General features: G+C 43.8%; 1 protein-coding gene across 1 annotated transcript in view; it reads left to right on the top strand.

Moving 5' to 3' along the window:
• ITFG1 (integrin alpha FG-GAP repeat containing 1) overlaps positions 1 to 25,504 on the top strand; it is a 192,730-nt gene that overhangs the window by 85,297 nt on the left and 81,929 nt on the right. The window contains exon 11 of the mRNA XM_061548724.1: positions 23,826 to 23,976. Coding sequence (XP_061404708.1) covers positions 23,826 to 23,976 — 151 coding nt within the window. The remainder of the gene's footprint in view (positions 1 to 23,825; positions 23,977 to 25,504) is intronic.

Here is a 25,504-nt window from a genome sequence, read left to right on the forward strand (position 1 = left end):
CATTTGCGAACCGGACCGCGGAACCATTGACTGTGTCACATGCAAATATGAAATATGTATTATTTCACACCACACCAGGTTCTTAGTTTCGGCCGAGTCGACCTCGGGGAAGCTTAGGACTGGTTCAGATAATCATCACTGGTGTTGGCCATGAGAGGGAATCGAACTCGGGTTGCCGGGTTCGGAGCGCAGTGTACTCACAACTACATTACCATTCCCCATTTTCCACGCATGCGCACACGCACACACAAGTACACACATGCACACATGTACACACATACACACGCATGTTCACGCGTGCAAATATAACCGTGCACTTAAAAATATCCATGGAATTCTCCACCACTACATTCGGTGCACCCACCGCTGCTCAACGAGTCGATGTTGTTTAAGCGGAGGCAATCCACTGGAAACCCAAAGCAGGCACAGGCACCACATTCGGCGAGCATGCGCCAGCAAGGGATTTTACCAGGATCGGCAATGCGGAGGTGCAAAGGGCACACCCTGGCCCGCTTTGGGCAGTCTTCATCCTTGTGCGGACCCCTGCCTTGCCTCGCACACGCTGGCAGCTCCAGCTTTTCCCACCCCTCCACCCTCGGGCGATTGCCGTTGATCAGGGCAACGCGTTGGCCCCGCTCTCAGGTGTGCGCCACGCTGCTTGGGACACCGCGAGCGCCCACCCCCACCCCCGGCCCTTAGGCACACATTCCTCACCGACGCAAACGAGAGGCGACAGCTAATCCGTGCTCCTCCTTGCAACCGGGTCGCGCTGCCAAATGTCACTACCGCAGGTGCCAGCGGCTTTTCCACCCCGGTAGTGCTGGGCAGAGTTGGGGCTACCGGCGTTAACCCGCTCCGTGAGCAAGGGAGGTAGTGACAGGAGTTGCCTCCTCAGCGCCATGCAGGTTTTTTTTCGCGGTTGCGCAGCGTGCCGTTTGGCACGAAGTCCAGACGTTTTATACCACGTTCTGGGAGCTTCTTCAGAAACTGTAGACATTCCAGCTGTGAGTTTATTGCGTGATGAACAATCTCATTGCAGAGCCCGCTTGTGTAAAGGATAAAAAGGCCACCATTTTCCTCTGCAAAATATATTTTTCAGTTCCTGAAGAAGCTGTCAACACGTGGAGCTAAAATGTCAGATATGCCAAATTGCACGCGGTACAATGCCAAAAACGCAACGGAGCACTGAGTAGTTGCCTTCCAACTGTGTGATGTGATGGGGGACGACGTTCAGCACGGCGCAGAGAATCTGCGTGCCGCGCGTGTACATTGTAACGTTGGTTTGTAGCAGAAGCCGGCTTGTGAATTTCTCTCAGCCAAAATCACTGTGGCGTACACATAGGTCCCCTGCGCGTAAAAGAGCACCACAAGGATAGTTGGTAATAGCATCATATAATACACATACATGGAACCTTTCCCAGGCTGAATGTTGGCAGGTAATATGTATCTTGGCCATGCATAAAAAGTTTTCCTGAATTCCCTCTGTGAATTCTGGCAAAATATAAGGAATGGTCGTGTCACAGTTAAAATGATGCCGTCCCTGTTGCTACCTGGCCATTCACCCACCCACCCGCCTACCGACCCCAGCAGTGCATTTTTCTGAAATAAGCTGCATGCCCCTGCTGTCAGAATATTCCTGCCATCCATGCTGTCCCCAACGGCTGCTGCTGTTGCTGTCGCCTGTGCTTTGTTTACAGCGGAGGTTGATTGCTTCCACCTACCTTTCATTTGGAAGTGCCAAGACACATCCAGGCGGCCTGTGGAGATGGATGTGAAATGAGGATCTGATCGAGTTTGACATGTCATGCGCTCTCTCAATCCCACCGATAAAAAAACATTTCTTATTTTGCAGCCTTGTACTGTGTGTTCTCATCAGTGGCAAACATTCTGTGATTTATATTTTTCTGTACTGCATATATAGCTCGATATATAGATGTATTTGTCACAGGTTGCCTATCCACATGTTTGGTCTCAAGCTTAGAACAATGTTTGTCTGGCACCGGTGAGCAGAGTAAGTTTAAGGATATTCTTAGGTTATTTTTCGGTAAAGTCACGTAGGTAAAAACATTAAAAAGTAAAATAAAATAAAAATCACGACGTTTCGGAGGCAACACAAGCTTTCGTCTTCAGGTGGTACCGTCACAGCCACGACAGCTGTATCAAGTAAAGGAGAGATTGTAGGAGCTACCACTCCGTTTATATATGCAAATGTTTTTACCTACGTGACTTTACCGAAAAAACCTAAGAATATGAATCATTGCAGTCACGAAAGCTTCAAATCTAAGTTTAAGGATGTGGCTGGCTGGCGGAAAGGTCAGAGGCCTTGGGTCGACACCACTGAGATGCTGGATTTGGATCTGGGCATCTCCCCATGAAAAAAAAAAATCTGGGTTCTCAAATTGTCGCAGTTTGGTCTCAACCTGCTTACCAGTGACTGCACGGAAAGAAAACTGCTGCAGCAGAGCCCCATAATCCACAATGATATGGGGTCAAAATTTTGCGGATCCCTGTAATCCACGGCGCACTGCAGAGATTAGTGTCGTAATCTGCGGAATTGTCTTCGCGCCGACGCGGTGTGCGACGGGTTACGGGAGGAATTATCAGCGCGACTTGAGTAGTCGACGAGACTGCAGGCTACTGGGGGAGGCACTGGCACATGACTCGCTTCCATGACACATTCCAGCATTCCGAGGTTATGAGATTTTGTAAGGGCCAAATGGTACAGAAATCCTTAAGAATCCAAAGGATTTTTGTAGCATCTCTTTTTTACTTTATATATGAGTCGTAAAAAAGCGATATTTTACTGGTAGGAACCACCTGGTTCCACCAGCCCACAGGGAATTATTGTGTGACTCACAAATCTCATTTCAGAGTGCTCGAGAAATAGCTCACGCTATTGTGTAAAGGATAGAAAAACCAAGTGAATGAATTTGGTCGCGATGTCCTGTGAAAATATCTTCCATGAGGCATGATGTTCTGAGATTTCTCAATGGATTCCTCATCTCACGACACCGAGAGCACAACTTAAATATTTTGGGGGGTTATGGCCACACATCGAATGCAGTACAAATAATGAATATTAAAAAACACTTTTTCAAAAACACACTTTAATGAAATGTACCGTACTAGTAATGGAAGAACTCCACGACTCCAGGAAGTGGCTCCAAAGCTTGCCATAACGTAAGGGACCATGGTAAATTACAGCCAACGTCAGTTGACCGTGGACAATTAGACCCAAGCCGAAACATAACATATAGAAAAGATTGTTTAAATGTTTTAAATTGTTATGATAGAATATAGTATTGTCATCAGTATGACATAAGTATACCAAGTTTGCAGTCGATACCACATTGGGAAGTGGGTTCAAATTAAGTTACAATGTTTGAGGATACAACAACAATGACAACAACAGACAGAGTGAGTTAAATAAAATCGTGTAAAATGTCAAAGAGTAACGTTGGCCAGTTTGGTTATTGCATAAAGTTGGCTACTCCACGAACACACATTGGCCTAATACAAGCAACTGGCTTAGGTCTGCAAAAAGTGTAGGCAGAGTATTTTAATTACAAATTTGACAGTACTTCCGTTGCAGCTAAATAAAATTAATTAGCGTGTGCATTCATGGAGATATTGAATTTTAGATTCTGTGCGTGGTATGTTTTGACACCATTCAAAAGTGTAATGGAATGGTTCGCATTACTTACACTCTAATTGGAGCATGTGTAATTTTAGAACGTTTTAATTGAACGGTAATGTGCTTTCACATTATAAATTTGGCTGGGATAGATGTAAATATATATTTTTTCACGTATGCAAAAAGTTAATTGCACAACATAGATAGATATCGGGTTTCGATGAGGTCAAACATTGTTTCTGCAACGCGATTAATTATCCTTTAGTTAATTTTTTTAGAAAAGCATGCCGTATAGCAAACCATAAGTCGCATTATATAATCAGTATGAACGCATATGTGTGAGGACTTAAGGGATTTCTCTGAATTATATGTTGGCTTCTGCGCAATTCTTTGTACTCATTGTATGGATATAGAAGTAATGCATCTTAATAAAGACTTCCCTACACTGAGTAAAACGTACGTTCCCATTAACATGCATAACATCATAAAGCTCGCATGATTTATGCAAGCCAGATAGTACAATGTGTTTCCTTACCTCTACTTTTCATATATAGATACTGCACTTGATCAATGTAGGTAAAAAAAACCTGTTTAGCAATCCAAACAGATAGATATGCTTTGTGTTATTCCATCAGCTGGAACCTCGCCATCTCTGAGGGTGGGCGTGTCATACAAATGATGATCCTGAGGTGATCCGCCAACGCTTGCAACCTAAGAACATCCTGATGCTCACTCTACATACGTGCACGGGTTTTGTGCGTGAGAATTCCATATTTGGCTGCTGTAAATTTCCACGTGGTAAGCCCCTGCGTTGAGCTATCATTTGTCACTAGATCACAATAAATCCTTTATATGCGTGGCGGCTAGAGTCCTCTCGTCCTCTGGCTTGAGATGGCTGCCACCTATGGGTCAGATGATTGCCTGCCACCATTAAGCAATTGGTAATTAAATCTAATTTTTTTTCCCCCTAAAAACGTGTAAAGTTATGGAAAAAAATTTTCACGAAAATAAATTGTCACGCACAACGAGTCTGTGTGCAAAATGTCAGCTCGATTGGATCACGGGAATTGGGTTAAAAAACGACCGAAAGATTTGCACGGTCGTAAGCGCGCAAGCGCGCAAGCAAGCAAGCAGTGAACTTAATATAAAGGATTTAAAAAGAGATGTATATCTCAGTGGGCCTTGCCTAGTAAAATAAAAATAGTCGTGGAAAATAAATAGTAGCTTCAATACAAATAATATTTAAATAATATATTAAAATCATATGCTACTTGTGGAACGCATTAAACTGTACAAACCAGGCAGAGCAAACGAGAAACGGTGCTGACGAAACTCTAAAAACCGAGGCGGAAAACGATCGATTCTTTCAATACAATCTCGATGTCGAACCACCACAATCCATTGAGCCAGCATTTGGTTGAATCGCTTCACGCCTAGACGCCAGAGGTCGCAACCGGGTACCCGATACCCGTACCCTACCCGATACCCGGCTACCCGTACCCGACCGGGTACGGGTACGGGTAGCCGTTTGCGACCCTGGTGCGGCCGGGTACGGGTACGGGTAGGCCGTGAGTCACTGGTGAATAGCCGTTTGTCACTCATTTCGGGTAGGGAACGGGTACCCATTTGCGACCCTGGTGCGGCCGGGTACGGGTACGGGTAAGGAATCAAAACCCGTATGCGACCTCTGCTAGACGCTGGCGCGTGCCGCCGTGCTCCCCGATTGCGCGACGTCATTTACAGCGAAACCCGCTGGCTACATCTCACTCGCTGCACCTGCAAGCAAGATGAGAGCACAAAGCAGCCTTGCCACCGAGAGGGAGGGTGGAAACTTTTGCCCGGCGTGCAAAGGCTTCGGTGAAAAAATTCGAGTCGACGTGACGGCTGGCACGCACACACTTGGGGACGATTGTGCGGCACGAGAGGCGTTCACGCCGAGGTTTTTTGTTTGCGGTGCAGCCTTCTTCGCTTTGCCCGTGCCCTCGTGCGCAGGGTGCTCCAAATCAAGTATTGTTATTTCACAGCTCTGTGTTGTTTTTTTTCTAAGTCGAGTCATTACACGATATTTATATTTAATTAGCGTTGGTAAAAAAAAAACTAAATTTTAACGGGACCTAAGCCAACTTCATACAAAAAAATGTGTTTTTGTTAATTCAAAACAAAACAATCACAGCCGTGAAATTTATATTAATGAGCGCTTGGTGTACAACTGGCAATTACAGGCGACTGCATGAATTTTGATTAATGCCCGCCACCTATTTATGCAGCACCAAAAATGCACGCCTACTCGCAAGCCATCGCTTAGACGACTGTGCTCGCGGATTGTTAATGAGACCGAGAAATATGGTATTCCGCAGGAGGGAATTCCTGTGCGTGAGCTGTTCTGAATAGGCGTTGGAGCAACTGGAGAGGAAGGACTAGATTACAAATAACACGGGAAATAATTAATTACCGAATCATCATCATTAACCATTGTCCATCCAATTCTAGATTAAGGCATCCTTATGCTATCGCCATCCCCCCTCAGTCCAGTGATGCGACAATCTGTCTCGCTTAAGCTTTTATTGAGTTATAAATCATAAACTTCATCTTCATAACCATTACCGAAGCTGACACCTACAGCCAATTCCCTAAATCATCAATAATTCTACCCAAAGCACCGGCTTTTGGCTAACCATCGAACAAAGACGGTCGCTGTACCGCGCACCTTCAGATGTGCTTCTGGAGCTATGCACTTTTATATAATCGAGATTAAAAACTCATTTCTTTAGAACTGCTTTTTTTGTTTAGTTTGTTGTCCTTTGCCCGCACCTCCGATTATGTCCTGTGTATACATACACAGCACATTATCGTCTGGCCCTGGTAGATTTCCACAATGGGGATCTTTACGTTTGGTAGCCAATGCTGCACATTTGAACGTGAGGCTACTGCCACAGTGAGCAAGTCTCGCGTTCGTTTGTGAACAGTTGCACAGTACATTTTGCATTTGAATGACTTTAACTCAAAAGGACCAATTGATCTCCTGTGCTGGCTTATTGTCTGTTGATGTGCACATGCTGTGTTGATAGTTGGTTGTTATTTTGTTGCTATGGGGTTCTTGTCAGAACGCACTGTTCCGACACATTATCTCATCGACTAGTTTTGTTTCAGAGAAGGGTCATGCCTGCCGAAAATGAAGGCGTCACACAGTTAGGAAGCATTGCATTCACCCGGTGACTTACCATATTAAACGTGTTGGAGTAGATTACATTACGAATGCAGCGCATTCTGGTGCGGTAATTATTGCAATATTCTTGTACACGTGAACAGGCTTATTTTCATAGAAAAAATTTCCCCCGGTGAGCACATTCTCTCATCTGGCATATATGCAACGTTACAATGTTTCCACTGTGCGGTGTTTTTCTAATTGTAGCCGCTTGGCTTGTGATTTGAGATAGAACACATTGCCCTGCATTTCGCTCAGCAATCCTCTCCATCTGACTATTCCGTACAATTATTTGAGCTTAATTTTATTTTTAAAAAATAGACAGCTGCATGTCCCAAGGATGCGCTTTGTTGTGCCTTTATCTTATTGCCGCAGAGATATCTGCACTAATACACTGTACGGTGCGAGTGCATACACCCTGATCGCAAAGCGCCCACAATTTGCGTCTTTGTACCGTTATTTAAACTCTGAAACACCCGCTACTCTTTCACTCTTATCTGCTGATTCAGCTGCCAGTAGTCAGCGCTCAACCTTTCTGTTGGCTAAGTGTTTCTTAATTTGCGGCAGATGCTGTGGGAGTTTACGAACGCGGGTATGTTTCTTTATCGAGCTTGGGTTGTTCGTGAACCAAGGACATGAGCAAAAAATTAACCCGTAAAAACTAAGTTTTTCACTATAAATCCTTTATATGCGTGTTCATTAGGCCACAACCCAGCCCACATTGGTCTTTGAAACGGGTGGCTCGAGTCCTCTCGTCCTCTTGCTTGAGATGGCTGCCACCTATGGGTCAGATGATTGCCTGCCACCATTAAGCAATTGGTAATTAAATATAAAAAAAATGTACCTAAAAAGTGTAAAATTTTGGAAAAAAAATTTCACGAAAAGAAATTGTCACACACAACGAGTATGTGTCCAAAATGTCAGCTCTATTGGATCACGGGAAGTGGGTTAAAAAACGACCGAAAGATTTGCACGGTCGTAAGCGCGCAAGCAAGCAAGTGAACTTAATATAAAGGATTTAAAAAATACGTCTTCCCCCATCGCGTATAAACTTGCAAGAGTCTAACTTTGCCTCGCTTACAATTTTTGTGAAACTGATATACGATGGATACTTCGTTTTTTTTCTACGAAGTAAAATTACCTGGGCAAGGTGTAAACTGTACGTTTTTATTTCGATTTAAAGCTTTCGTGACTGCAGGGATTCATCTTCTTGGCTCTTTCGGGAAAAGTCACGTAGAAGGAAAATCATAAAATAATAAAAATAAAACCGCTCCAAACCATTGGAGCACTCTCTTTCCGACAGCTCTGTTTCTTCACCTGAGGACGGCTGCTTGTGTTGTGGCCGAAACGTCGTGAGAATTTCATTTTATTGTTTTATTTTTATTATTTTATTATTTCACTTTACCGAAAGAACGTTTTTAATTAGAATTGTTACGTAGTTTTCCTGTTTAAAACCCGCTTTCTCGTTTCGATTATTTCGCTTTCATTCGTGCTCGGTGGTTTATCTCAGTCTTTGGTTGTATTTTTTTTGTGTTGGGCTAAGATTAATGTGCTATCGCATTGCGCAACAACAAGGTTGGTTTATTAGGACACGTACTGCCGGGCCACGCATGTCTGCGTATGTGTGCATGCATGCATGTCATTTTGAACGTTGTCTGTGTACGTGCACACAAACAAACATGACTGTGGAAATGTAATATTGGCAGAGACAGTTCTGTAAATTTAGGCATGCATTTCAGGCATTTTGAAGGGGATGCGTTGTAATCATTTGAAAATAATTCAGTTTATTTTTTCTTCGGCAACATTTTTCAACCAATTAGGATTGTCATCTCGATTGTTTGTCCACCTTTCTTTCTTGGTAAATACCGTGGTGTCGGATGTATTCCGATGAACCGACGCTTCATCCACGCTGGGATGGCAACAGTACGTACACTTTTAGCGTGCGTCAAACATTCGATTTGTTCCATAAATAAGCAATATTTTATTAAACTGTAGTTACCATAAAAATGACACCACCAACGTGTATCGATAATATGACTGTGGGGTTTACCTAGTTTGTGAAACTGCCAAACAGCATTCATTCATCTAGTCAAGGAAAATAAACTCCACTTTCTCTCAAGAAGGGTGGGTCAGAAATATCCATTTCTGGGTCAGATGTATTGGCCGTGTTCTTTGTCCGTTCGTTTGCATGTTGAATTGTGAAACACGTGTGGCCGGAGAAAACCCACACGCGTACAGGGGTGACGACTGAAAACACAGGGACCAATGGTCAGGAAGCCCTCAACCCTCCTGCCTCCGATAAGCGGCTTGCTGCCCTGCAGATCGGCACCTATCATCTGCCTGTGAGCCACCAACCCTGCCTAAAATGAGCCGGCTCAATCGCTTGCACTGACAAATCTGACGCGCTTTGTACTTAAATACAAAAACAATGCTAACTGCATCGTCTTCAACTTGAACTTTAGTTATAACCAGACAAGAGGCCATCGGGGAGGGGGATGGTCTCTCTTGGCAAGAATGCGTGCAAGCGCACAGTCACCACAGTAGAGCTGCTCTTGTCTGCGGTGATGTGAGGAACGATTAAAATGGATCTTATTCTCTACAATACTAAGACGCATTTGTCATGCGGCTCCTATCATCCACAAACAATATTGTGTGGATAATAGGAAACTTTTGATTTAAAGCCTTCGTGACTGCAGGGATTCATATTTTTGGTTCTTTCAGTAAAGTCACGTAGAAGGGAAATAATAAAATAATATAAATATAAAACAAAAATTCTCACGACGTTTCGACTGCAACACAAGCAATCATCATCAGGTGTGAATTGCTGTGGATTTCACACCTGATGATGATTGCTTGTGTTGCAGTCAAAACGTCGTGAGAAATTTATTGTTTAATATTTTTATTATTTTATCGTTTCCCTTCTACGTGACTTTACCGAAAGAACCAAGAATATAATAGGAAACTGTTCTGCAACGTATGATGAAAAGAAGGCGGATAATCGGGGATAATAGGCAGACTAGGGCGCCACGGTGGTGAGATGTTAACTACCTCGCCTGGTATACAGCACGTCGAGGGCTCGGTCCTGACCCTGGCGCTTGTATGTTTAGAGTTTGGATGTTCTGCCCGTGGTCACGTGGATTTTTCTCCAGGTTGTCCAGTTTTTCCCTCCACCTTTAAAATCATGCGTTTAAGAGTATCTGGCTCCATAATGCAGGCTGCAAAACATTTCCACGTGATAAGCCATTTCGTTGAGCTGTCGTTTGTGGCCAGGTCGCTTCTGAAAAAGAGCTACGTAGCTCGGTGGGCCTTACCTGGTGAAATAAAAATTAACCCGTAAAAACAAAGTTTTTCACTATAAATCCTTTATATGCGTGGCATCGGTTTTATTTTATTATTCATTTCTGTTTTTCTTGAGTAAGAGTTTAATTTTTATCACATTGGTATTTTAAATAAAATATGAAATTTTTTTTTCCTAAAAGGTGGAAAATTTTGGAAAAAAAAATTCACGAAAATAAATTGTCACGCACAACGAGTCTGTGTGAAAAATGTCAGCTCGATTGGATCACGGGAAGTGGGTTAAAAAGCGACCGAAAGATGTGCACGGTCGTAAGCGCGCAAGCAAGTGAACTTAATATAAAGGATTTAAAAATGGTCTATAGTTTTGTTTAATAGGTACCCGGATAAAAGGAGTTTTGCGGACCCGAGGTCTCCCGCGGATAATGGGAGTCACGGGTAAATACCGTCACGGATAAGAGGTGGCCGACTGTAAGCTCCACACTTAAAATCGGCGCAAAAAAACAAACGTTACAACAATTGACGAATACCATTTGCTTAACATTTCATCAACTGAAGCTCCGTTTTGAGAGAAAGTTATTGCTTTTATTGGAAATTGTATTAAAAATAAATCGGTTTAACGTAAGCACGCGGTGGGCAATATTAAATTATGGAGATGAAGTTTTGCATGTGAATGCACTCACATTTTATTTAGTTTGGGTACACATTGTCTGCTCATGTATCCAAGCTATAATAAAATGTAATCAAGTGTAACATTATTATCAATTTTTTGAGATCTGCCGGGGAACATTTTGATGAAGCTTGTTTGTAACATCGGCTAGTCGGCGCCAGATTGCGGACGTGTTCATCTTTTATTTCGCGCAAAATTAAGCAGTGTTCAAAATGCTTTCGCTCTCTAGCACCACTGCATCATTACGCGCACTGAAACATTTAAGGGGTTTTCTTCTTCGAAACGCTAATTATTTTAGAAATCCGAAAGTGTTTCACCGTGAGTCATTATATTTATGCTCGTGAATGCTCGCTTGGGAGTTTTATGGGTGGCGCGATGCCTTGTAGATTTTTTTGCTTCAGGCTCCAATCCTGGCCATCATTCGCAACACCACAGAGGCAATTGGTATCCGAACGTGGCCTGAGTAAGTCCTGGAATAAATGACAATGCATAAATGCGGACTTGCTGAGGTCTGCCGATGAGCATCAGTAAATCGGAAGACGAATACTCGTGCTATTTGGTTTTTTCGGTAAAGTCACGTAGTTAGAAATAAATTGAAATAAAACAAATCACGACGTTTTGATTGCAACACAAGCAATCGTCATCAGGTGGGAAAACCACCGCAAGAGGCTCCAATCCTGGCCACCTGATGATGATTGCTTGTGTTGCAATCGAAACGTCGTGATTTGTTTTATTTTCATGTATTTCTACCTACGTGACTTTACCGAAAGAACCAAAGGGTACGGATTCCTGCAGTCACGAAAGCTTCAAATCAAGACGGAAGACGAATATTGCTGGGCATGCTTGTTGCTGAAAACACCACCACCTCATGTTGCCTTTAGTCGGTGCTCACAGCACAGTCCATAAGATCTACAATAAGTACTTCTGTCTTTGTCACTGAATGTTCACACACATGGTTGTAGGTATGTGTGAGCGGTGGTGTAGCGGTGAGCGCGCTGCGAACCTGGCGACCCGAGTTCGATTCTGGATCACGGACAACACCGGTGACGATTATTTGAACCGGTCCTGGGCCTCTCCTAGGTCGACTCAGCCTCAAATGAGTGCCTGGTGTGGTGTGTAAAACATTGCTTACAGCACTTCCCCCCCCCCCCCCCTTACAGCCTCTGTAGGCTATACGGAGGATTTTGATTTAAAGCTTTCGTGACTGCAGGGATTCATATTCTTGGTTCTTTCGGTAAAGTCACGTAGAAGGGAAATAATAAAATAATATAAATATAAAACAATAAAAATTCTCACTACGTTTCCCGTCTACGTGACTTTACCGAAAAAACCAAGAATATACGGAGGATGTTTGTCTTTGTTGTCTATGTATATAGGCCGTGATAGGTGCTCGCTAACAACACTTGCCCCAGATGTCTGTTAGGGCTGTAAAGGGGGACATGGGTCAGTCTTGACTTTGTCTTGACACCGTGGGAAGCGTAGGTGAGGCATCTGCCATCCGTCTTAGTCTACCCACAACACATGGGTGTGTCCTGTAACCTGCTGCTCCGCAGCCTTCCGCACTTCACGTGGCCTCAAAGCGCACCTCGCCTGACACAAGCACCGTGGTGACATGGCCGTCATTGTGTGTTTGTATGTATGGGCAACGGTGGCGTAGTGATTCGTGTCCCTTTCCCGGGCCAGAGAAGACGCGAGTGCTGAGTAAAATCTGATTAGTGCTGGGTCTCCTCGCATTCGACTCGGCATTGAATGAGTACCTTGTATGATGTGTAGACATCAGTAAATAGAAAGTGTCATGCTGGCTACACCCGCCCCCCCCCCCCCCCCATGCGTCGTTCCGGCCTTGATAGATGCTCGTTAACATTGACAGCCTACGTGGGCTACACATGGGATCTTTGTCTTTGTCATATTTCTTTTGATCCTGCCTGGTGTCAACACAAAGAAAAATGAATCTCTCTTGATCTCTGGCCCAACCTGTGATCCGGTCTTTCCTTTGGGCATTTTTAAAAACATTATTGGCATTATAAACATTACTTGGTAATATCGGGCTCATATATTATTTACGTTTTTCTAAGTTATAAGTACATTATTGAACTCCAGACTGCAGGAAGCAGATGCGTTTTGGCAGATTTTTTTTTCCCCCTTTTTCTTTTTTTGTTGCGGGAAGCAATCGACTGCCAGTGTGAGTGTCACTCATTCGCCATTCGGCTGCCACCTTTTTGAACCAAGCACGTCTATTTTCAGCAAGTTTTGATTCCCTACCATCTCTCCTGAGCCAATATTTTCATCCCGTAATATTGTGTTGCATCGAGCACGCAATGGTCTCGCTAGGCATTAAAATGTGCAAATAGCTGCATGTGTCCAGAGTAAACATACGTGTGTGTGTGTGTGAGTGTGTAATTAAACACATTACGTGCCTGCAAGTTTGTGTGTGAATTTCGTTTAAATTAAATGTGGGTCACCGGTGTGTCACACGGAGTCCGTGAGCACTCTGCAAACCCAGAAACCCATAGTTTGATTGTTGGATGCACAGAATTCGTTTCTGAGCCAGATCAGAGCCTCCACGGGTCGCTTCAGTCTTGAATGAATAACTTCTGCAATGTGGATAACATTGGGTAGACAAAAGCAACTTGCTGGGCATGCTGATGATGGTCTCACCACTTTACATGCCATGCTGACCCAAAAAGTGACTTTGCTCGGCTGTATTTGGTATCTGTTTATTCGTTTCATTAAAAATATTTACGAAAATATTAATTCCTGGCACAAAGCACAACGTAAGTCAAGTTAAATGTATTTGATTAACCAGGTTGAGAACTAAATAGGCCAGGTTAGTGTTATTTACAAAAGTGGCCCTGGTTAACAGAATGGCTAGCAAAACTACCTACATTTTGGAGCGAGCCTGTGATTTCAGTCAAAGTACCTGCAAACATCTAAGACCTAGAAAATGTCCGCAGCGTTAAAGACGGGGGCTTTGGCAGGACACGTCGCTAAGAAGGGATTGTGACCGATGGTCAAGAATAGTGGAAAGGCACCCAAGCAACTGGGACGCGTCAGAGAACGACAAACGTCGACCGAAGAGATGGAACGGTGCAATCAGCTCAGGCCGCGGGTACCGGGCGGATTGTTACGTCGCACAACTGTGAAAGATGGTGACAATTTGAGGAGGCCTTTATCCTGCAGTGGATCGATCGTCGTCGTCGATGACGATGTGACCCAACGGGAGTTTGAAGCGTTACGAGTTGCAGAGCCACTGGCCATGTATCCCGCTGCCGACCTAGCGCTGTTACCCGGGCGCCTGGGTAGAGGTGCGGTGCTCAACACAAGCGCAAGCTCACCGGGATTTGTATTGCGAGGCGCTCCGGCGAAGAAGCCATTAGCCGATGTGGAAGACGAGTTAACAGCAGAGTCTGGAGGGGAGGCCTTGCAGGCTAATGTGGCGTGTCGGAACACTGAGACAGCCCCTCTGAGAACATGGGTCTTAGCAACCGTGGCAGTCTTTAACTTCTTGTGCGCTATATAATACGGCTGCTGCTGCTGCCCTATGTACACTTGCACTGTGTAATAGAATGAAACACTGACTATCTCTTGCAATTTCTATGTTCTTTGCGTCTTTCGGTAAAGTCACGTAGATAGGTACAAATTGTAAAATATATATAAAATAAAACTACGACGTTTCGATGACAACGCAAGCGATCGTCATCAGGAGGATCATCAGGAGGATGACGATCGCTTGTGTTGCGATCGAAACGTCGTAGTTTTTTGTTTATTTTATTTTTATTCATTTATACCTATCTACGTGACTTTACCGAAAGACCCAAAGAATATGAATTCCTGTAGTCGCGAAAGCTTTAAGTCAAGATTTAATACATATGTTAGGTATATTTTAAAACCTGTTATTTTTTGATGCTCAGCACCTTATACTCCAGTTGTGCAAAGGCATGTGTACGGAATAAAAAAAGAAATCTCGCCAAAATTGGTCTCTTTCATTTAATGGCGAAATTGCACCACGAAGAAGCACATTTGTGTGGTATGCAGCGCAGTTTTAAGGTTATACATTCAGATGGAAACGTTGCTGTGGCTCTGTTTTGGGGGGAAATGGAGAAATAATGTCACGATTGTGTTTTCAGAAAATGAGGAGCCTCATTACAGGCACTGGAAGCTAGTGGTGCCAATGGAGAGTGAAATGTTTTGGCCAATATTCGTTAATATTCATTATTCATTCACATTTGTCACCGTCAAATGCATTATTATACTGTATATAATATCGCGTGCAAAATTATATTTTCAATTTCAGCCGGAGCTGGTAGATTACGCGTTGGAAAGTAGATTGAATTGAAAAAAAGTGGCAAAATAAATCAAAATGCATTAAGCCAGTGGCAAATGTAAATCAAAACGAGTTCATTTGAAGCGATGCTACTGCTGCGCTCGCTCCGCAATCAAAGCTTACTTGATCATTCTGCACAACGCGCTAACGAGGATGTTATTTCCCGCTCTCAGCATTTCACGACACATATGCGCGGGGTCCTCTTCTGCCTCCGCGCTTTTGTTTTCTTTGAGTCCGCCCGTGGAGTGGCAAAAGACAAAATATCCAAGTGAGACTGATATTTTGGAATACGTGGGGTGAACCTCCTTCCCCCCCGTGCCACATGTTACTGATGACGATGACGGCACGGGCAGGTGATTGTTGGGATACCGCCGTTTTGTCATTCATTTTTAATGGGGGAAGCACACCGCTGGGACAGCGCCTCAGTAGGGCAGGAGCGGAAGCAGTACGTGCGGTCGCTGACGGGCAGCAATTCAATTCTCGACTGCAGTGTTCGCCAAGTTGTAGAAAATTAATAGTCCTCCGTATAATTCTCACTAAATCGCTTCATGTGCGCTCCTGAACTGTGCGTTTGCGTTGGATGAACCAATTTAGCATTTTGACTCTGCCAAAAAAATTCACTAGCAATTACATTCGTGTGATATTTATTTACAGTTTAATTGGAAAACACATTTTAACGTTTTGTATATACCCACGTGTGACAAAGACGATCGGGCGTGGTGCTGGCCACCCACCCCCTCGTGTACCGTGCTGGCCTTCATTGGTGCTGGCTAACAGCACTTGCCCCTACAGTCTGTTCAGGCTATATGGGGGATCTTTGTTTTCGTCTTTTTCTTTTGTACACTATATGAAATGCAAATAAATCGATATGCAGCCCTTTCTCTTCAGAAAGCATTTCTTTTTAAATGTGGTTTTTAAAATTAACTCTTCACGCTGTCATGAAGATACGTGCAGGTTTAATTCCCAGATAAAAAAAAAATACTGCTCGGTAAATAGCACTGAATATAAATGGCTGCTGAGTTACTCTGGGAAAAAAAGTCGGTACATTTTCCACTGCTGCGTTGCCGACGTTACCTGTGTTTCCAGCAGCCAGTGAGATGAAATTTATACATATTTAAATCTTTAATCTTTCTTAAAGTACTTCGGTGCAGCAGACATTGAGGCATTACATTTTCTTCAGAAGATGTACAGTCGGAGAAAATCATAACGCCACCTTCATAAATAGAATTTGGCTGGGCCACTTCTAAGTTCACGGTTTTATTCAATTTTTACCGTGAGCTCTTCTTTGATCAGTTTAATAAAAGATGGCAAACGACATGTTGGCTTACATTCACTTTATTTTGTCTTTGTTTTGACGTCGCATTTTTTATTAGTCTGACTTTCTTGCCCCCACTCATAGCGCTTTATCAGTTGTCGTTTGACTCCGGGAAAGGAAATTGAAAACTGAAATGAACACCACGTAGCATCTCCCGTTCGTGTCCGGAGGGGACCGTGCATGTTTGCAAATTATAAATGTAATTAGACTGCATGCAGACGAGCTGTTTTCCTACAAGTGGCATCGCCACTTGAGGTTCTGAAGCCATGCGACACTTGACAAGTGGCAGTGACAAGCTGTCAGTCCAGATCACGTTTAGCAAGAAGCGGCGTGTTATACTCGGTTCACCCGTTGTCGCCCTCTCCAAGTCTGCGAGTGTTAGGAAATTAATTGAAAATACGCGTGCCTTCCAAGTTAAGAGCTCATCCTGTCTCAGTTGGCGACAGAAGCACAATGCTTTATATGTGTATGCCGTGTCACTAATGAAATTGCACAGTACATTTTTCGAAAGGGAAAAAATATTAGCGCCTTTCTTTCCTATGCTCTGCCGAAGATCGAATGATCTTGAAGATGTCAGATCTCGGCAGATCTAACAATTCGAGCAGGTTTGAGCTTGGTTCCCGTGTGTATAGTTGACTGGCAGGGCTTGCCAGGTGTTGTAGGTGTGCGGCTGTGAGACATGGCCAGATGATGGCAGTGCTGAGAATCACCCACCCCTCGCCGCCTCACCGTTCCGTGGGTTTTCTGGTTTCCTCGCCACGTTCCGAAACATTCATGAAGTCGGCCAAATATTTAATTGCAAGACCTCTGAAAAATGTATGTCCTGAGAGTTAATATTACCTTGGTAAATAATTGCCATCACTTCTAAACTAACTGCCATTATTATTACCGTTATGTAAAGCCAAAGGATCGGGAAAGGAGAAACATCGTATGTAGTTGTGAGCATTCATATGAACACTTGCACTTGTGTAATAGAATGAAACACTGACTATCTCTTGCAATATGTATGTTGTTATGTATATTTTAAAACGTGTTATTTTTTTGATGCTCAGCACCTTATACCCCAGTTGTGCAAAGTCATGTGACGAAGACAAATTGTTTCAGACGACTCCAGACGTGCCGTGTTCCGTCAGTTAAAATTGATTTTACCGTCCACAATTAAATAACAATACATAATTTACAGCCCTTTGTCGATACACCGCTTAATGAAGACCCCCCCCCCGCCCGCCCGCCCCCCTCTTTCCGCTCAGATATCACCCACTGCTGACGTTAGCCGTGGATGGTAATGGAACTCGGATAGCCAGGTTCGTCGCATTGTGTTGAATTCAGAGGTCGCAAACGGGTTTTGATTCCTTACCCGTACCCATACCCGGCCGCACCAGGGTCGCAAATGGGTACCCGTACCCGTACCCAGCCGTGGTACGGGTACCCGTTCCCTACCCGTACCCTACCCAAAATTAGTGACAAACGGTTACTCACCAGTGACTCACGGCCTACCCGTACCCGGCCGCACCAGGGTCGGAAACGGTTACCCGTACCCGGCCGGGTACGGGTAACCGGTATCGGGTAGGGTACGGGTATCGGGTACCCGGTTGTAACCTCTAGTTGAATTGTGTACGGGAGAATCAATTTTCTAAAATGTGCTAGAATTTACTTCCTAGTCTGTTAGCACATGTATAATAGAACATACAAGACGTGCAATACAAGTGAGGCAGTACAAATGGGACGAAAACAATTATAGAAACTTGATTGAATTCATCAAATCACTGCAGGAAGTGAATTGTTGCTTGTCTAGAATACTGACAGCTCAAACGACCATGAGGGATTGGCCCTGGAAAACGAAAGTCACGGAATCGAGACATCTTTCTGACCAAACACAATTATAATCCTCGGAGCTGGCACGGAACTGGCCGTTTGGTTCAGCGGTAGAGTGATCAACTCGCAATCGCAAGGTTGCAAATTTCAATCCTAGTGGGCATAAGGCCGAGTGAAATCTCTAGGACATCCAATTCACATCTTTGCATCTTGTTAAATCTATTCTCATTGGGGGGAGGGGGGGGTAGTGTAGTTGTTAGCATGCTGCGCGACGAACCTGGCGACCCGAGTTCGATTCCCGCTCGAGACCAACACCTCTGACAATTATCTGAACCGGTCCTGGGCATCCCCTAGGTCGACTAAGCCTAAAATGAGTACCTGGTGCGGTGTGTAAAAATCGCCGCTACAGAGACAAAGCAGCCGGGCGTGATGCTGGCCACCCACCCCCTCGTGTGCCGTGCCAGCCTTCATATGTGCTCGCTAACAACACTTTCTCCACAGTCTGTTAAGGCTATACGGGGGATCTTTGTCTGGTTGGGGGTTGACTCAGCCGATAATCTCTCCAGGATCGATAAAAATAAGTACCGCCTTATTAAGAGGGGTTCTATGAATAGACTTGTCCATGCCATATGATTGCAGAATTTTCATCACTGGTTTCAGGACTGTAAACAGGAGATGAGCACCACCTAAATGCCATTTTATTAAATAAATCAGTTGCCTTTTTAAAAATCCTTTATATTAAGTTCACTTGCTTGCTTGCTTGCGCGCTTACGACCGTGCAAATCTTTCGGTCGTTTTTTAACCCACTTCCCGTGATCCAATCGAGCTGACATTTTGCACACAGACTCGTTGTGCGTGACAATTTATTTTCGTGAAAATTTTTTTCAACAATTTTCCACTTTTTAGGGAAAAAAAATTCATATTTAATTTAAAATACCAATGTGATAAAATGAAACTCTTACTCAAGAAAAACAGAAATGAATAATAAAATAAAACCGATGCCACGCATATAAAGGATTTATAGTGAAAAACTTTGTTTTTACGGGTTAATTTTTTTTTGTCTGGTGTGTATCAATTTTTTTTACTTTTTTCACGGGTGTCTTTTGTGCCATCATTGGCAATCGGGCAGAGACCATCTACCTTCAGTTTAACACGTAGCAGGCTTTCGCGACCAATATTATTCATAATCAACGTTTTTGGGTTTAGATCGCGTTATTTATAAATGTGTCGTAACCCTCCACCACCCGACACGGCCAATCAGTAAAAAAGTGTCACGTTGACAAAAGACAAATAGTTCACTGCTTTAGCCCACCAGTGTGTTGAAGCGTGAAACCACAACATTTACAATTTGAGTACGACGTTTCGCTGGTAATTGCATCCAGCATCATCGGGCAATTCGCCAGAATCGTGAGGCTCTGCTGTGTCTCCCGTTCTTATATAGAGCTTGCTGCACAGACCCAAAACGGGGGGATGTGTTTGCATGATTTCCCCACGCAAACATTAGCTGTGCCCTGAGCCACCCAGCCGCTTTGATTCCCTCTCCGTGGCTTTATGCTCCGTACAATGCCGTGCCTCTCCAAAATATCAGACTGAAAGTACGGGTGGCCTTTTCACGGCAAAGCTTCTACGCGGTGGCTTTCGTCGCACATTTGCCGTAGCAACGGCATAACTGGAAGAGGCAGAGAGGCCATTCCTTTGTATTGTTATTACATTGCTTGTCTGAAGGCATTTCTTAACTTTACTCTCAGAGCTGCAGTGTTTTCATGCCACGTAAGAGTGGGTCATTGGTATGGTCTCGCGAGAGAGTTTCACGCGCGCGCGCGCGTGCGTGTGTAGCTAGTGCATGTGTCATTGCCGTGGGACTCTGGAGCCAAACATGCATACTAAGTTGTATTTAAATGAGATCTAAAAAAGAATTTGTTTTTAAGTATCGCTTGAGACAGACCCACAAACAAACGCAAGGCTCATTAGTCATCACAGAATGCCCCTTCTATCACTGGTGTCAAGGTACAAAGCATTTTCTGCTGATTAATGAATGCTGAGAATAGTCCAAACAAAGACTTGTTTTGCTCACATGAGGGTCTGGTGACAATCACATATGAATGCCGATTGGCTTTCTCATGCTAGCCTATACCCAATTGGCCATCTCCATGCCGAACCTCACAATGGATGCTCCCACCCTCAACCAGTATATATACAAGGACTGTTTTCTTGGAATTTCTCTTACTTGATGCAGCAGTCGTGCTGTGACGGTTCCACCTGAAGACGGAAGCTTGTGTTGCCTCCGAAACGTCGTGATTTTTATTTTATTTTTATTTTACTTTTATTAATTTAAATTTTTTACCTACGTGACTTTACCGAAAAAACCTAAGAATATGAATCCTTGCAGTCACGAAAGCTTCAAATCTAGAATCTCCATGCTTGTTCGTTTTCTTAGCTTTTTGGAAGGATCTGAAAATTGATTAACGTTGATATAAATGTTAATTTTGCAAGAGAAGCTTCGTGGGCTTTACCTCTTTTGCTGTGTTTAAACGCGCTAGCATTCTTAAATTGTTTTTCATTATATTGGCTGCATTTGTGAAAATATAAATTTATACGGTCTTGATTAAGTATGCCGAGATCAAATGACAAAAAAATATATTACTTTATCTTTTGTGCACTTTGGGCACTCATTCCAATTGTAATATTTGCCTAGGGAAAGGTTATGGTAATACCTCATGCAGAGTCATTTATTCTCAGTGCACTTATGCGTGTGTGTGTGTGTGTAATATAGTAGCGGTTAGCATGCTGCACTACGAACCTGGCGACCCGGGTTCGATTCCCGCTCACGGCAAACACCAGTGACGGATTATCTGAACCGGTCCTGGGCCTCCTCTAGGTCGATTCAGCCTCAAATGAGTACCTGGTGCGGTGTGTAAACATCGCCGCTAGGGAGACAAAGGCGGCCCGGCGTGGTGTTGGCCACCCACCCCCTCGTGTGCCGTGCCGGCCTTCATAGGTGCTCGCTAACAGCACTTGCCCCTACAGTCTGTTAAGGCTATACGGGGGATCTTTGTATAATATAGTCCAGTATATGCATGTTTAATTAGGAGAATGGTAGCATAGCGGTTAGCGCGCTACACCATCAAATAACAAGTGGCAAATATCTGAAGCAATCCAGGACCTCTCCACGGTTGACTCAGCCTTTAATAAAAGTGTAACTGGTGTAGTGTGTAAACATCAGCACTGGGGAGACAGAGGTGGCCGGGCGTGGTGTATTTAAGGGTACCGTCTTGATGCGCATTGGTGCTCACTAACAGCACTTCCTTCAAGTCTGTCAAAAGCTATACGAGGCATATTTTATTTGCTTGCATATGTCCGTGTATGATCTTTTTTTTTAATTCCATTGATGCTGAGCAAGCGGACTGTGAATTTACTTCCACTAAAAATCAAAACAATAAGAGCTGACTTTAATATGAAGGTAAAATTAAATCACATTCCAACAACATACAGAGCTTTGATAAATGGGGGAGAACTTTGAAGTGATTTGCCTCTGGTCATAATGACGTTTTCTTTTTTAAGTTCATTCAAAAAAATGTGTTCATAGGCAAAACATAAAATGTGATTAAGCCATATTTCTACAAAACATGTAATAATTTTTTTTCCCAGCAACATTGCGAGACTCATTGGGAAATTGTGCAAAATCCTTGGGAAATTTTAAAAGCCTAGCCTTTGTAACTCACTTCTGCGTCTTTATGTAAATTTATAATTTTAAAAGTCATTTGATGTCGTGTATGAGATTAAAGGTGGTCTATGTGCACGTCTTTGAGGTCTCTATGTAGGTCACTCAACATGGTCAAATCTATCTCACTCAAAGTGTGCGTTAACGTGTGGGTTGCCTGCCAAAGGCATTTGAAACTTCCTTTTTGGGCCTTCAGTAAAGGAAGACACTGCCCACCCTTGTCGTACCATATTCTCCGGGTTATAAAATGCTCTGGAAAATAAGACGCATCAAAAATCTGCGCCCAGAGTCAATAAAGTTAACCAAATTTGGTCTCACACAAATACACACACACACACCGGTGAACGAAACGCACCCTCAACCTTTGAATGCAATTACATGGGAAAAAGGTGATTTCGTCGTCTCGAGAAGAAAGTACTTGTTGCGTTTCTGTGCATGCGCTAGCACATCACTCAATCATGCACCTATGGCTCTGCGAGCTTGCGTGCCTCCTGTGCGCGAGCAGAGCAGAGCAAGCTGGTTTTACATCTCAGGGATGCACAAAGGTGGCAATTTTTATGTCTGTACGTAGAGATGTTTACACCGGTACCACTCTCTACTGTCAACAGAGTAAGGTTATTGTGCAGCTTATCCAGCGCCAATTCTTGAGAAGTAATTGTTACTTGGAATTGTTATCCGTAATAGAGTTTTTTTTGGGGTTAGGTCGCGTAAATATAAATGTGTCGTTAAACCCGCCACCACCCGACACAGCCAATTAGTAAGAGTTGTCACGTAAACAGAACGTGCCAATTCGTTACTTGTACAGCACACCGGTGTGTTGGAGAGTAAACCCCCAACGTTTACAATTCGAATTCGACATTTCACCGGTAATTACAACCATCCTTATCAGGTGACAGCCACGTTTATATTAATGCGATCTCACATTTATATTTATGGCCGCAAAAGCCTTCATATTAGACTGTAAATAGTTCCTTGCACTTATTCTCCCATGTACAGGATGCCATGCGGTTCCTAATGGGTGCTTGCCTACGGTACTTTTGAATGGTCAAACAGGATGGCATTTTGTGTGCCTGTGTGTGTGTCTTTTTTGAGCAGTGACGGTGTCACAGTCGGGGATAACCGCAGTGTCCGAATCTGGTGACCTGAAGTCGATTCACAGCCAAGGATAGTTTCAGTGACGTGTTATTTAAACCTGTCCTCCGGCCATATATGAGTTCCTGGTGCAGTGTGTAAATATCAGCACTGTGCACATTAACCGGTGGTTGGTGAAAGCACTTCCCCCAATGATCTATGGAGGCTACACGGGGTATTCTTTGTGTTTGTGATGGGGAGGAGCAGAGTTGTTGCATCTGCCACTGCGCAACGAAACCCGGAGACCCCAGCGATTCCTGAGCACGGCCAACATCAGCGGCGAGTGACAACTGAACCAGTCCTCAATCATTCTCAAACGAGTACCCGGTGCAGCGTGTAAGCATCAACGCTCGGAAAGCAAAGGCGGTTTTCCTACTCGCTCACTGGCAGCAGTGTTGCGTATGGCTATTCGAGCGATTCATCTTCTTGGTTCTTTCGGTAAAGTCACGTAGAAGGGAAATAATACAATAATAAAAATAAAACATAATAAAATATTTTTTAATAAAATATTTTACTATGTTTTCTTTTTATAAAATATTTTATTATGTTTTCTTTTTATTATTTTATTATTTCCCTTCTACGTGACTTCACCGAAAAAAATCAAGAAGATGAATCCCTGCAGTCACGAAAGCTTTAAATCGAAATTTATTCGAGGGATCTTTGTTGTGTCTTGCGCTTGTGTCCGCTCGTGCCTCCGCACGTGCAATGTGCTGCAGCTCACGGACCGCGTTTCTGCTGGAGAACGTGCCCTGCACGGAGCCAAGCTGCAGCGCTGCAGGGCGGATGCTGCAGCCCCTGTGGGACCTTCCTGAGCTGACCCGGCTGCCCAACGCCTTGGTCGCCACGTTCTTCGACCTTTACGAAGACGTGAGTGCACACACGCGCGTGCACACGCACGCACACGCGCACACGCACACACGCACGCACGCGCGCGCACACGCGCAGTCATAGACACAAAAACAAAGATCCCCCCTATAGTGATAACATACTGTTAGGGAAAGTCCTGTTTCGCGAGCACCTATGAAGGCCGACACGGCACACGAGGGAGTGTGTGGCCAGCACCACGCCCGGCCGCTTTTATCTCCCCAGTGGCGATGTTTTATACACCGCACCAGGTACTCATTTGAGGCTGAGTCGGCCTAGGGGAGGCCCAGGACCAGTTCAGATAACTGTCACTTGGAGACACACACAGGTTTGAAGGCACACGGACACAGAGAATACCCTCAGTAATCGGCCGAGCTAGCCAACTGCCCCAACGCCTATGCCGTCACGATCTTCAACCTTTACGATAACAATTATTATAATAATTTCAGTTTTACATCGGGTTATTCATGCTATAATTGCATTTCACAACGCTGTACAATAATTATATGCAGAATCATATTCACGGCTTAATCCTATTGATAGCAATTATTAAGTAAATGCAACCCTCAGAAATTTTTAATTAATTAACAAATCAAGATATGGTATAAAAACAAAAGGTATAAACAGACAAGGGCCTAGCGCTTAGCTGCTCACACCAGTATCGGCAATTAGTCCACCAAGTCACATCCCAGGGCAAGATCCCAACCTCTCACAGGAGAGGTGATAGAGTGCCAAAAAGTGATGACTAATATAGACCAATCGGTCAAATGTCCGAAATGTGATTTGCTATTTATCAGTGTGTGTGAGTCTGTATTCGCACCAGGGTGCGTTGCAGGGGTGTGCGGCTGTGCGCGTACATTTGTGTGGGTTGCCGTTGGCCTAACGAGCTACACACCCAGTGGACTGAGGTCGATTCTTAGCTCTAGATTTGAAGCTTTCGTGACTGCAAGGATTCATACTCTTAGTTTTTTCGGTAAAGTCACGTAGGTAAAAAATGAAATTAAAATTAATAAAAGTAATAATAATAAAAAATCACGACGTTTCGGAGGCAACACAAGTCTCCGTCATCAGGTCGATTCTTAGCCACAGCTCACATCAGTTTGACACGTAGTAGGCTTTCGCGACCAATATTATTCGTAATAAAGGTTTTTTTGGGTTAGATCGCGTGAGTATAAATGTGTCCATCTTCTTGGTTCTTTCGGTAAAGTCACGTAGAAGGGAAGTAATAAAATAATAAAAATAAAAAATAATAAAATTATTCTCACGTCTGAATTCATTCATGAATTAATTCAGATGCTGTCGCCTCGACAGACCTGGTTTCACCTGAGGACGGCTGCTTGCGTTGTGGCCGAAACGTCGTGAGAATTATTTTATTATGTTTTATTTTTATTATTTTATTACTTCCCTTCTACGTGACTTTACCGAAAGAACCAAGAAGATGAATCCCTGCAGTCGCGAAATCTTTAAATCGAAATATAAATGTGTCGTTAACCCGCCATCACCCGACACAGCCAACCAGTAAGGTTTGTCA

This window comes from Lethenteron reissneri, chromosome 9, assembly GCF_015708825.2.
Source record: "Lethenteron reissneri isolate LAM-NWPU_2019-01 chromosome 9, ASM1570882v1, whole genome shotgun sequence".
In the NCBI taxonomy this organism is placed as follows: domain Eukaryota; kingdom Metazoa; phylum Chordata; class Hyperoartia; order Petromyzontiformes; family Petromyzontidae; genus Lethenteron; species Lethenteron reissneri.